This window comes from Piliocolobus tephrosceles, chromosome 13 (assembly GCF_002776525.5).
Source record: "Piliocolobus tephrosceles isolate RC106 chromosome 13, ASM277652v3, whole genome shotgun sequence".
Taxonomy (NCBI): domain Eukaryota; kingdom Metazoa; phylum Chordata; class Mammalia; order Primates; family Cercopithecidae; genus Piliocolobus; species Piliocolobus tephrosceles.
In genome coordinates this window covers 84,812,992-84,826,705 of record NC_045446.1, presented here as the reverse complement: position 1 = coordinate 84,826,705, position 13,714 = coordinate 84,812,992, and the positions used below count along the sequence as shown (strand labels likewise).

Sequence of the window (13,714 nt, the reverse complement as noted above, 5' to 3'; positions counted from 1 at the left end):
CCGCCTCCGAAGCGCTTGGATTTTGCTTCCGGGTCGTAGGCGCTAGCCCTGGGCGCAGAGGTTTCTGGGAGCCCGGAGTCGTAATGGCGTTTGTATGATCTTCGGAGATTGCTGCATCGGACCTCGGCCAGTGTGAGCGGCAGGAGGATAGGTTATCTTCCTCATCCCGGTGGTACGGGAAAGGGCAGTTGGGGTCGGAGTTGGCGGCAGAGTGCAGAGTGCGGAGTGCGGGCGGTGGAGGACCTGGAGCAGCGGGCTAGGGGCGAAACCGAGTGCCTGTCAGGCGCGTCCGGAGCTCTCGGGCCCGCAGAGGAGATCGCAGCATAAAAGCAGATCGCCTACCGCGTAAAGCGAACCCCAGGTCCTCCCTTCACTACCCCTCGCACCCTTGCAGCCCTGGGCACGGGTTAAGGGGCAACGAGTTTCTGATTATAGCCAAAGACTAGCTCACGAGAGGCCGGAGTGATAATTCCCTTGGTGTGTGGGAAGGGGCGGATCCCCAGCTCCAGATAACCCCGTTTCTTCTTTGTATACATGTCTCTTACTCTTTTTGAAAATTAGGAGCAGGAAGCACCCCCCCCCCCAAAAAATCCTCCCAGTTCGCCAACCCTCCCCAGACACTTGCTTTTCCGACATTAACAGGGTTTTAGTGACTGCATCTGCTAGACAGTATTCTTGTGACTGCGCCAAGCAGAAAGTAACTTAAGGAATGGGTCCTGATTTTTGGCATCAGAATCCTCTGGGGCTGAGGTTCCTGTTTTTCTTTTTCTTTTTCTTTTTTTTTTTTTTTTTTGAAGAGTCCTTAAATTATAACCCACAAACGATCTGATTTATAATGTGATGCCTGTTGTAGGAGAAAATTGGCTCAACAAAAGGTTAAGAATTTTTTTCTATGTAACTGTCATTGAAGTTTAACACACTTTCCTTGGTAACTTTTTTCTCAGACACTTAGTAACTTTGTCAGTGATATTTTTTGTTTGTTTTTAGCTTTTGTTTCTACTAGCCTATTTGCTATTGTGTGAAGTTTACATAAAATGCAAACCTTAGAGAGTCTGGTAGAGTGAGGTTGAGTTGGAAATTTTTTAAACTTAGTCATGGTAGTACTGTATTTTTCAAGGCTTTTGACATGTCAAGTGTCATAATTCTTATAGTAATCCTATGAGGAATATCTCCATTCCACAGATGACAGAAAGTTAAGCCAGGTGACTTGCTCAAGCCCATATAGTCAGAAGGAGAATAGGGATGCAAACTCAGATCTTCATGACAGAATTTTTTGTACTAAGACAAGCCTAAGAAGCCATATTCCTTGTACGGCCTAAGCCTCATAATTTGTTTTCCTGAAAACTTTTGTTTAAGAAGATTAAGCAGGTTTAGGGGAATGAGTTTTAGAATTTATTTCACTAGTATGGATGTTAATACTCTGTAAAATGAGTGTTTGTATTGTTGGAAATAACTTGATTATATTTTTCTTCAAAGCATAAAAGATGACAACAGCAGCCAGGCCAACCTTTGAACCTGCAAGAGGTGGAAGGGGAAAAGGAGAAGGTGATTTGAGCCAACTTTCAAAGCAGTATTCAAGCAGAGACCTACCCTCTCACACAAAGATAAAATACAGGTAGTGAGACTTTCTTTTTTTTCTTGTTCACAAAACAAGACCAAATCTGTTAAATGGCATGGTCATGATATAGTAGTATGTTCAAGTTACGTCACTCATCTATTATCATAGGATTAGAATGCAATAGGATGTTTAACACTAAAATTCTGCCCTGTGATTTTAAAATGCAAAATTCCTACTAACCAGAAATTTTCATATGTAGATATAATAAATAACAGAAATAATAATGCCTCAGAGAGATTATGCACTATCAGCACCAGTCAATATATTAAAAGTATTACTGTTAAGTTCTGAGTTGATAATACCAATAAAAATTAAAGACATTTTAATCACTGTAAAGCCTTATTATAGGAAAATGCATGATTGAATTTGGACTTCTTGAAATATTGGGAACATCACAAGAGTGGCTGTTAGTAACCTTCAGATTAGATTATGATCTTATCTACTTCCCTTTTTTATGCTTGAAGGACAAAGTCTCATTCCTGAATTGTCTTCCATCACCACAGTCGTGTGTGTGTGTGTGTGTGTGTGTGTGTTTAAGTAACATTTTTGCCCTGGTTTGTTTCTACTTTAGACAAACTACTCAGGATGCCCCTGAAGAGGTTCGTAACCGTGACTTCAGGAGAGAGTTGGAAGAAAGAGAGAGAGCTGCTGCAAGAGAGAAAAATAGAGATCGTCCAACCCGAGGTACCAAAACTAACTTAAGACATTTATCTCTAAAATTATGTTGTTGATAGTTTTTCTTTTATGTAGCAACTGGAAAATATTAACCATTTGTTTGCTTTTACAGATTGATGTGAGCTGTAATACTTCCTTAAGTCATTAAAGAGATAACAATAACAAATATTTACCAAAGGCTTATTTGCCCAGGCACTATGGATGTGATTTCACTGTGGATAATGCTTTCAATGTGGGCTCCCCGTGCCCACAGGTCCCTAAAACATTTTAAGAAATGCAGTATTTGTTTTACTAAGTTAAGTGATTTTTGTTTCCCACCAGAACATACAACCTCCTCTTCAGTGTCAAAAAAGCCACGGTTAGACCAGATTCCTGCTGCCAACCTTGATGCAGATGACCCTCTAACAGATGTATGTTTTGTTTTCTCCTTTCATCTCTAATAATTGATTTACCGTGTTTTTCTAAAATACTTGTTACGCCTTTGGCTTTAAGAAGTGACATATATTTGCTTGCTATTATGCAAATATAACCCTGACCTCAGTGCTAAACTTCATAGTTGATTTTAAAACAAAAAGTATTATTTTGTGGGACTTAAGAACAAGCTTGGTCTCTAGAGAACCAAATATGGAAGGAATCTATTAAAGGACATGCTTTCCCGCAAAATAATGTCCTGTACTAAACTACTGCACTATGATGTGTTACATACCTCTACAGGGCACTCTTTACACTGGGTTTCCTATAAACAGTGCCCTCTAGAGTTGTACCTGGAGGCCTTTGCACATTAGATATGCCCCCTTCTATAAGTGAAGTACACTTAATGGTTCCCTCTCTGCTTAGTGAGGGAAGTAATCTAAGCAGAAGATTTTTAAGGATTAGCACATCAGTTAATGTTAAAATTCTTTGGGACCCTAGAGCCTATAATCAGTTTGCAGTTTTCTACATACAGGACAGTGAAAAACCTGAGTGGCATCCAATGAGTAATATCTAACTATGTATACATATTAGCAGTTAATTCTAGAGTTAAATGATGGAGTTACTCATAATAGTTAAAACAAGAAACCTAATTTCAAATGAAATTTAATGATTATTCATTTGAAATTATTTTCTTCTGAGAATTTAGCACAGTTTTTTGCACTTTTGATTATCTTTACTTGCTAGCTTAAAGTTGTTTTGAGCTACATAAAATTGTTTTGACTTTCTTAGGGTGATACGTTGTATATATGTACTGTGTTTTGGTAATGTATATTTTGCCTCCAATCTTCTGGGCTCTCACTGTTCTTTTAGGAAGAAGATGAAGATTTTGAAGAAGAAAGTGATGATGATGATACTGCAGCTCTTCTTGCAGAACTGGAAAAAATTAAAAAGGAAAGAGCTGAAGAGCAGGCCAGGAAGGTAAAACCAAAGTGTTAAATATTTACATCTCTATTCTCACATGTACTAAAGTAGAAATTTTTTTGAATATAAGTAATATCTTCTTATATTAGAAATCTCCCTTACCATGTCTAAATATTATAGCACTTGTAGATCTATAAATCTTATTATTTTTGTGACATCCTAGGTATCCTGGTTATGTAAGAAATTCTTTCCAAATAGTTCAGATACATGGAGTAATATTCACCAGCTTTGCTAGTCATTCACTTGTTTATTCATTTGTTCAACATTTAGTCAATATCTGTTAATTGACAGGAGGATCAAAGATGATCAAGATATAGTCATGGTCTACAAAGATTATCTCTGTCTCCTGCCTAGGTACTATTAAGGCAATTAGTCAGTAGATATATAAATTATATAACCAAGGTCAAGCTACCTAATTTCTCTGAGCCCCCACAGTCTCTCCGTTTACACAATATGAGAAAAAAATATAAAACTCAAAGATAGTTAAAACTCTGAATGCATTACCCAGAGTGATAATAAGAGGTGAAACTGAGGAGGCAAGTGCAAGTCAGAGCATTAGAGATTTGCAAAACAATGCTGAAGGAGTCTAGATTTTTTCTAAAGGACATGAGGAGCTGTTTGATTTAAGCAGGAGATTGATAAAACTGGATATGCATTTTAGAGAGATTGGCAAAAATATGGAGGACGGATTGGAAAAAAACTGAGTTAGGAGGCTGTTTCAGTAATCTTACCAATTAAGGGACTCTTAGCTTGTATGATAGGAGTTGGAATTAAGATAAGTAATTAGATGCTGATAGAAATGATTATCAAGGAGGTCAAAGTGGGAAGGGGAGCAGGAAAAAATAAAAAACAAAGGAGGTAGAGTTGACAAATAAAGTGACTGATTGATTGTGGCAGCAGAGAGGACCCTCACTTTGTAGGTAAATGTTGGTGCCATACATCAATACAGGGAATGCAAAAGAATTGCCATATTTATGCAGAGAGAAGAGGTAGTTGATGAGTTCTGTTTTGAACATATTAAATTTGACACATTATGAGACATTCAGGTAGGGGTGTTTTCAACCAGAGCAGCACAGCTTTTTTGTAGATTTCTATGTAAAATTTTATTTGATGCAGGAATTGTTCTGTTTTTAAAAAAGAAAGTAAGAAAAGATACTACAAGGTCAATACCAGGAATCTAGGGAAGTGAATTCATGTGAATCAGGAGGGCCAGGGAAGAATTCAGAAAAGAGGTAGAATTTGGGATAGACTTTGAAGACTTAGAATTCAGATTAGAAGAAGGAAGGCATTTTAAAATACAATTCTCATCAAAGTTTTGTATTATAAGAGAGCATAATTCCTATAATAACTTACAGTTTTTACATGTAGTTTTTAAGTCAAAGAATTATAAAAACATTCCCAATCCCACTTGCATACCACTAGAGGGCAATTGTTCCAAATTCTTTTAGCTTGCCTGATAGTTCTGGACACATAAAGAGATGAGCAATTTAAATGCTTTTGGTTGACCTTGAGGGAGGATAAGCATTTTAGACAGAAGGCCTTGCAGTTTTGTGAGTTTCATCTAATAAAACGTGTTGATATTTCTTGGAGTTGAATGATAGTTTTGTTTCTTTTGCCTCCGTTTCCCTTTCTATTGGCTGGTTTTTGCCACTCCCCAAATTTAAGATTTTCAAACCATTTAACTCTTGTCAGGGATCAGCACACTTTCTGTAAAGGACCAGGTAGTAAACCATATTCTAGGCTGGCTGGTCATAGAGCCTCTATCGCACCTACTCACCTCCACTGTTGTAGCATAAAAACATCCACAGAGTACATAAATGAATGAGTGTGGCAATGTTCCAATAAAAGACCTACAAAAACAGGTAGTTAGGATTTGACCTACATGCCATCTGACAACTAGCTTATATTATGAAACATAGTATGCCTACTGTTTGAATGTTCAAAGAGTTTATGCCTTTTTTCCCAGTGCTGTGTGTGACAATCATTCAGTAACTCCAAAGGAAATAATATTCCAAACATAAAATGTCCGTGACCTTTATATGTCATACACATTATATTATAAATTTGGATGTATCGTATACCTAAGCTCCTATTTTTCTAGTATTTCAGAGAAACATATTTTCCCTTTAAGCATCAGTATAATTTGTTACAAATAAATATATAGCTTCTAGAGAGCTACTTGTACTTAATCTGTGATGGATAGTTCCTGATTTTATTTAAGTTCTGACCAGCGATGTAAAGGAATTTTCCTATTTCCTTACAAATTAGATCTTCTTACCTCATATTTTCATTTTTATTTTTCTCCATAAAAATGAAATTCATTGCTTACATTTGAATATTGAAATGAAGTATCAGTAATCTGTATGAAAAATTAGGTTATTAAAATAATAACTTTTTTTAAATGATTTCCACACCATCTCTTTCTTTGATCTATTAAGTCATCAATTTCTGTCATCCCCAAAACACAGCAAAATGGGACTTATATTTAGCTTAAGATAACATGTTAACAGGTAGATCTAGAAGTGATAGCTAAGGATTTTAGATATTTTATATTCCAAATTCTGAGAAGGAAACTCAGGGTGATTTGACTTTGAAGAATTTGATGCTAAAATAAAAGTGAAGAAAGACAGTGTTGTAACTGATAAAGGATGAGAGGTATAAAAATAGAAACTGAGGCCGGGCACGGTGGCTCACGCCTGTAATCTCAGCACTTTGGGAGGCTGAGGTGAACGGATCATGAGGTCAGGAGTTTGAGACCAGCCTGGTCAACATGGTGAAATGACATCTCTACTAAAAATACAAAAATTAGCCGGGCATGGTGGCACATGCTGGAGGCTGAGGCGGGAGAATCATGTGAACCTGGGAGGTGTAGGTTGCAGTAAGCCGAGATCACGCCACTGCACTCCAGCCTAGGCAACAGAGCGAGACTCCGTCTCAAAAAAAAAGAAAAAGAAAAGAAACTCAATAATAAGTCAATAAAAACAAAATAGATCAACCTCAGGTAAATTAGTAGAAATTCATGTTAACTGGATATAATTTTGTACGTGGTAGTTTGTCCTATTTTAGGAGTTTTCTTCATTAATAACTTGTCACCAAACCTAGAGATGCAAGTTTACATTGTTAGTAATTCAAAATAAGATTAAATTTAATCACAGTTATGTATGACCCTTTAAAATTGAGGTAATAGTTTTGCTAAATGTGTCTTTTTGATATTTAATATGTTCTTAAATTATTAGAATATGCTTATTGATATACGCTTAAAATTTAAAGCTATTAATTTTACATGTACTTCAAGAAAGAAAATAGATTTAAATATGAATCTCTAACATTTCACAGTTGGAAGAGACTGTGATATCAACCATGAAATATTTATAATAAAAATACCAACTTATTTTATTTTGATGAGGGAGACTTTTCTAGTATGCCTCAAAAACCAAAAAAAAAAAAAAAAAAAAAAAACCTGCCTTGCTGCTTTTCTTGCCGTAAAATCCTAATCATCTTTTTTTTTTTCAGTGAGCTAATATAAAAAAAATTGAACCCAGAGTTAAAATAAGTAAATATTAATCTTCCTTTATCATTGACAGGAACAAGAACAAAAAGCTGAAGAAGAGAGGATTCGTATGGAAAACATTCTGAGCGGAAACCCTCTCCTTAATCTTACTGGCCCATCCCAGCCTCAGGCCAACTTCAAAGTTAAAAGAAGGTACTATACAGTAACGGAGTAATGAAGTGTCTCTGTGTGTGTGTGTGTGTGTGTGTGTGTGTGTGTATGTGTGTCTATATGCACAGGCATGCAGATTATAAGTTGGATAGCAAGGTGCATTATATGAAGCTTCTAAAAGTCCACTGTCCGTTCACTGATACTCTTCTCTGTTCAATTAGGAATAATGGAAGAAGCTAAATGAAAGAAAATTAACTTATTTTCAGTAGATAAGTTGCAATAACCAGCTGTGTACTAGATAATTATGTAAGCACTAGGGACAGAGTAATAAACTGAGGCCCTTAACATTTTAGGTGTGCATATCAAGGGTCCTCAAGATGGCCTCTCACATTCAGACACTCACTAAAAGAACTCAGGGGACTTGGCATATAGTTACATGCTTGGCTAAGGTAATAAAGACACAGCTAGATTATAAAGGGAAAAGACAGACACGGAGAATGGAGGAATCCATATGCAGGTTTCACTATGCTCTATACCTTCCATGAGCGGTCACACAGCACATTGTTTCCCTCAGTGCAGCAACATGTGCAATGCTTCTGCCCAGGGAAGCCCATTAAAGATCCCATGCCCAGGGTTTTTACTGGGGGTGGCTAGTCATATGTGCAGCTTTTGCTTAGCACATAGCAAAATCCAGACTCGTAAAAGGATAGTAGGCGTTCAGCATAAACCACATTATTTGTAAATTGTAGGCACAGTGACGGTGAGAAGATTTCTTAAATCCAAATTTTCAAATGCCAGCCAGGGGCCAACCTTGGAAGCAGGCATTTCTAAGGATTGTGGTCCCAGGCCTGCTTTTTAAATTCTTTCTGTACAGTGTGTGTGTTTGGAGGGGTAAAAAGGAGGGCTGAAAAGGGAGGAAGTATAAATTGTAAATACTGTAAATCCTTCGGATGGTGATATGTAAAATAAAACAGAAAAGCTTATAGGAAATGTTGAGGGAGGAAGAATGGTTGTTATTTTATATGCATTCATCAAGGAAACACAGTGCTTAACTTTTAAACCATATTCGTTATTTTTCACCACCTCTACTGCTATTATTTGCCATCTAGAGTGATGCAGTACTGCTACCTGCCCTCCCCTCTGGAGTGATGCAGTACTACTGACCGCTTTCCCCTCTGGAGTAATGCAGTACCGCTGATACAGTTCTGGAATTAGTCCAAGCTGGAGATAGTAGATTTGGAAGTTATCAGCTCAAATAAACTTTTTAAAGCCATAACACAGGATGAAATCACCTAGGGAAGGGTATAGCTAGAGAGGAGAAGCCAGAACTGAGCTTAGTATAATGTTTAGAGGTTAGGTAGATGATTAGTTACCAATACCTGTTCTAATCATCTACCCAACCTCTAAACATTATACAGGTGCCTGATAAATATTGATTGAATGAATTTTGAATGGAAAAGTCTAGGCTGACAAGGAGCAGCCAGTTGGGAAGGGAGGAGAACTGAAAGAAGTGAAACAAAGTGTTTCAGGAGGAGAGGAGTGATCATCGAGGACAAATACTAATGTCAGGAAAGAGCATTTTGGTGTTGGGAAGGAGGGACAAAAAGCCTGTTTGGAGTCGAGGAAAGACTGAATACAGAAAAAACTGTACTGATTATATATAAAAATAAAGCTATATAGTTTGTTTTTTTTTTGCTTTTTTTTGAATGCAAATGGAATTAGAGATAGAAACATGTCTTATATCCCAGTCATATTGATCTGCTCAGCTTTCTTATGCTTCTCTGTATACTGCATCAGTGATGACTTTACTGCACTATTTTCCAAAGGTGCCCACGTTTGTTGCTCGTTGTGCAGTTTCCCACATTTGTTCCCATGTGCAGTTTCTCCTGACATGTAAGCGCATGCACACATACACACACACATGATATGGGTTTGTGTTTTATGTATATTTGTGAGGGTATCTATATTATGTATATGGGCAGCTATTTTATATGCTAGATGATATTCTGAAATCATGCTCTTTATTTTCTATAACACATGTATTTTATAACTTACTTATCGATATTTTTTTATCACGCTTATACCTTATGGAATCCAACCAGAGTTGTACCCTGAGCTCTTCGGCTGGTACTCCTCCGTGGTTAACGTACATGTGCGCCCTATCTGAGCCTTAATTATTGTACCCCAATGATTGCTTCTCCTTTTGTTGGCCTATAATGCAAATATTAGAGTAGATGATTACTAAACATTAACTGATAAAAGAGGAATATCTACAATCCTCAAAACCACATAATCTAAACTACATTAAATTGATTGGCTACTATCATTTACAAATGCCTATACTAATATTAGGGTAGTCCTAGGTGCTGCCTCTTTGTATTAGACCTAAAAGCATTAAATATTTATGCAATTAAAATCTATGTATTTCTATTTTTTAACTCAAAAGTTTCTTTTACTGGAGAAATAGTAAGAATGTTTTACATGTTCTAAGTAGGAATTGCCATTCTTGCCGTAAGAAAGCAAGATTATGTATTAAGGATGACATTATTCTTTTGAGTGTAATTGCTGCATCAAATGATACACATGTTGAGCGTCTTTCTGTGTAACTGACTAAGCCTTGCAGAGCACGTAGTATTCTTGTCACCTGATACAAACATTTTAAGACGTTTTGTTTGCTTTTCCTTCTCAGGTGGGATGATGATGTTGTCTTCAAGAACTGTGCAAAAGGTGTAGATGACCAGAAGAAAGACAAAAGATTCGTAAATGACACACTGCGATCTGAATTTCACAAAAAGTTCATGGAGAAATATATTAAGTAGTACAGTTTTATGTGCTTAATTAAAGACTGTAAAATGTAAAGCATCATTCTGACTTATTTTTATGAGTTTTTTCTTTTCCCTGTCTAAATTGTGTGTGGGCTTCCCCAATTTTAAACTCCTATCTTTTTCTTTAGTGACACCTTACTTGATAATGGACTTGGGAATAGGTTTAACCCAGTTTGCATTCTCCGAATGTTTCCAGTGATATGTTTTCTTGGGAAAAGCAAACCTGCCTGTAATAAATATTTTTAATCTAAATAACCAAATCTGGGTGCCCAACTTTTTGTTGGAATTTATATTGCTAGTAATACGTTCCATAATTTCTTCTGAAAAGAAAAATTACCATTGTGTATTGTGGTTGTGCATTAACTTGCCCTTTTCCCCGTTTCTCTCACATTTATTTAAGATGAGTTAATTCGTAATATTTTTTCTACACTTTTTAAAAGAGTATAATGAAAGATGAGAGGGATTCCATTTTGGACCACATGTTGGTGTGGAGGAGTGTCATCGACAGTAAGCACCCTAAGCGTGTGTCTGGGAGAGTACTGGGTATTGCTCACTTCTGCAGGCACTTGTTTTTTTCTCCTGGCCCAAGAGGAGAGCTCTATAAGCATTCTTTTAAAGTATACGGTACTCACTTGTGTTCTCCTGGATACTCAACCGCCATGTTTCTTTTGAAAGAGATTGAATATGCACACTGACATGCACTTAGTGCAAAGCCTGACAAAGCTTCAAACAATATATAAAATAAAACCTTTGGAAATAATGTTTTGTTATCTTGGAGGATATATCTATGGGAAGTGAGAGGAAGAGCTAGGCTATACTAAAAGCAGTAATTCTGGAAAATGAAGTTTTTGTGAACCTAGGCTGTGATTTCAGAAGGCCACTTTTGATAGAAAATTTGAGACTAGAAATTGAGCCTTTTATAGATAGAGAGCCATTCATGGGCTTCCTCAGCCATGAAAAATACTGAGGTTCCTAAAGATAAAGATAGAAATTTTAAAGCAAAATAATATGTTTCCATTTAAGTCTTTCAATACCTTATTTCCTAATTAAATGGAAAGTTCCCTTTTCCCAGTGGAAGCTTGGACATTGGTTATATCTGTCCTGAGTCCAGAGTAGAGCTGGAAATGGAGGCCAGGTCTGGATTCCACATTTATGTTCTACATTTTTTCAAACTGAGCTCCTAAACAAACTTGGATACTTCAGCTAGTGTTTTTAAGAAGCTTTTAATATTAAAACCTTTTTATCTCCAACTTTACAACTTAGAAAGTGAATTTACATATGATGAAACCCTGTCTCTACTAAAAATACAAAAATTAGCCAGGCATGGTGGTGGGCACCTGTAATCCCAGCTACTCAGGAGGCTACGGCAGGAGAATTGCTTGAACCCAGGAGGCGGAGGTTGCAGTGACCCGAGATCGTGCCATTGCACTCCAGCCTGGGTGACAAGTGTGAAACTACATCTCAAAAATAATAAAAATTTTTAAAAGAAAATGAATTTACATTAATTTTTGGTTATCTTCATAGCAACCTTAGGTAGGAAGTGCTGTGTTACTCAGAGTTGAGGAAAATGAAGCTCAAGCCAAGTAACTTGTTGAGGATTAATACGTGGTGGATCATGTATGAGCACCTTACAATTATGTAAAAATATGCTTATAGATGTAATGGCATTATCAGACTTCTAAAACTGTGGTTCTTGAAATTGCTCTTTTTAGCATCTCAAGGGCCAAGGGTCTGAGGTGCACTATTGCTCCAGGGTCCACTTGTTTCAGATTCCCTATTTGAGCCTGAACGGTTTAGGAAGAATCAGAGTAAAGCTGTTTTCATTGATTTCTTTCTTCCTTTCCCTGTGGTTTCTCAATGTAAAACATCCTATAACCTGAGTCAGACCCAGGAGATACATAAATGTGTTGTTAGCTTTCAGATTTACAGCGCAAGTAACAGCATACTTAGCTAAATTGCCTTGCACCCTCCTTGTAAAATACCTCTTGTTGGAGTGGTTGTGGAATCTGTCTTATCCCTTCAAAAGCTGATGCTGATTGGAAAGAGAGGTATTTGAAGCCAAGAGGACCTGGTGTGAAGCCTAACTGTGCCACTTCAAGCTTTATTAGAACTAACATTTATTGACCAGGTGTGGCGGCTCACGTCTGTAATCCCAGCACTTTGGGAGATCAAGGCGGGCAGATCACTTGAGGTCAGGAGTTCGAGACCAGCCTGGCCAACATGGCAAAACCCCATGTCTACTAAAAATACAAAAAAAGTTAGCCAGGTGTGGTGACTGGTGCCTGTAATCCCAGCAACTGAGGCTGAGGCAAGAGAATCACTTGAACCCGGGAGGCGGAGGTGGCACTGAACCGAGATGGTGCCACTGCACTCCAGCCTGTGTGACAGAGTGAGACTCTGTCTCAAAAAAAAAAAAGAACTAAGAAATACTTATTGAATGTTCACCAACTGTATTTGTACTTTACTCATCTAATTGACACCACTCCCTGTTAGGTAGCTGACATTATTTTCCCCATGTTATAGATAAGGAAACTGACATTTGTAAGAAGTTTAAAAACAAAGTCATAAACCCATAAGGGAGGTGGGCCAAGATTGAAACCTAGAACTGTATTCTAAGCCCATCCTCTTTACTGCTTTGCTTGACTGCGTCTCTGTGTTATTGAGCCCTTCTGACTGTTTTCTCTCCTATGGAACAATAGTAACAGGACAATCATGAGGGATTTTTGTGAGGATTAAATAATAACAAGGTTTAAATATCCAGCAGGCACACAGTAAACTTCATGCATGTCTATTCACCTGTCTCTAGTAGCATTTAGCAGAGGCTGTGTAAAAGTTCAAAAGCCTATTGTTTTGTTCTGTCATAAAAGATTGATTCTGAATTAAGAGGCTCCCTGACCCCTCAGAACTTGTGTTGGGCCACAGGGATGGCCCAGACAGGCATTTCCTGGTCACTAGGATTAGAAACTCAGTCATAGCAACTCAAGTAAAATCAAGGCTTATGCTTAAAAAACTTAAAAGGCGTTTCTTCTGTTCAGCTCTTTCTTGGCTTCCCTCTATTTGTCTGTTCCACTTTTTCTGCAAGACTTGGTTTCTGTACCACAAAAGTGGAGGTCACTCATTCATGCTCCTGGCTTCCTTGATTAGAGGACTTCATGTGTTTATAGCTCCACTGGCCAACAGAGCCTCTGTATCCTGAGACAAAGCTGGTCCTGTGGGCAGTGGGCAGGAACCCAGTTACCTAGAATAAATGTGGGCACGGACAGGAAGACATTGATGGCACAATCTCTAGTACAGACATGGCTTGACATACTCAGCTGTACACATGTTACATAAAACCTGGAAACCAAAGATACTGCCTCTGTAAATCCGGACTCCTCAGGGGCAGTACCTGCATCTTCTCCACCATGCTGGGCACACAGCAAGGCCTGTCTAAAAACTGGATGGCTTCAATGGTTGGTATTTATGAGGAAGCATAGAGTAGAAACTGCACAAGAGCCCAAAGAAACTAGATTAAATTTTAGTTCTGCCACTTGATAGCTT

General features: G+C 37.7%; 1 protein-coding gene across 3 annotated transcripts; it reads left to right on the top strand.

The window, feature by feature from the left end:
- Nucleotides 1-9: 9 nt before the first annotated feature.
- On the top strand, nucleotides 10-10,429 carry CWC15 (CWC15 spliceosome associated protein homolog). 3 transcript variants are annotated; one of them, XM_023225660.2, is made up of 7 exons: nucleotides 10-132; nucleotides 1,477-1,615; nucleotides 2,190-2,302; nucleotides 2,615-2,703; nucleotides 3,578-3,685; nucleotides 7,273-7,391; nucleotides 10,039-10,429. In XM_023225660.2, exons 2-7 carry the CDS (start codon nucleotides 1,485-1,487, stop codon nucleotides 10,166-10,168), a joined length of 690 nt encoding a protein of 229 aa, XP_023081428.1. In that variant the 5' UTR covers nucleotides 10-132; nucleotides 1,477-1,484; the 3' UTR covers nucleotides 10,169-10,429. The 3 variants fall into 3 exon arrangements, with proteins under 3 accessions (XP_023081428.1, XP_023081427.1, XP_023081429.1); XM_023225659.2 differs by having other exon boundaries at nucleotides 27-172; XM_023225661.2 differs by having other exon boundaries at nucleotides 41-151.
- Nucleotides 10,430-13,714: the final 3,285 nt, after the last annotated feature.

Excerpts from the sequence above, each read along its gene's own strand:
- CWC15 (XM_023225660.2), top strand. The coding sequence starts at position 1,485 with ATGACAACAGCAGCCAGGCCAACCTTTGAACCTGCAAGAGGTGGAAGG. Across the intron at positions 2,303-2,614 it reads TAGAGATCGTCCAACCCGAG|AACATACAACCTCCTCTTCA; the intron begins GTACCAAAACTA and ends GTTTCCCACCAG. Across the intron at positions 2,704-3,577 it reads CAGATGACCCTCTAACAGAT|GAAGAAGATGAAGATTTTGA; the intron begins GTATGTTTTGTT and ends CTGTTCTTTTAG.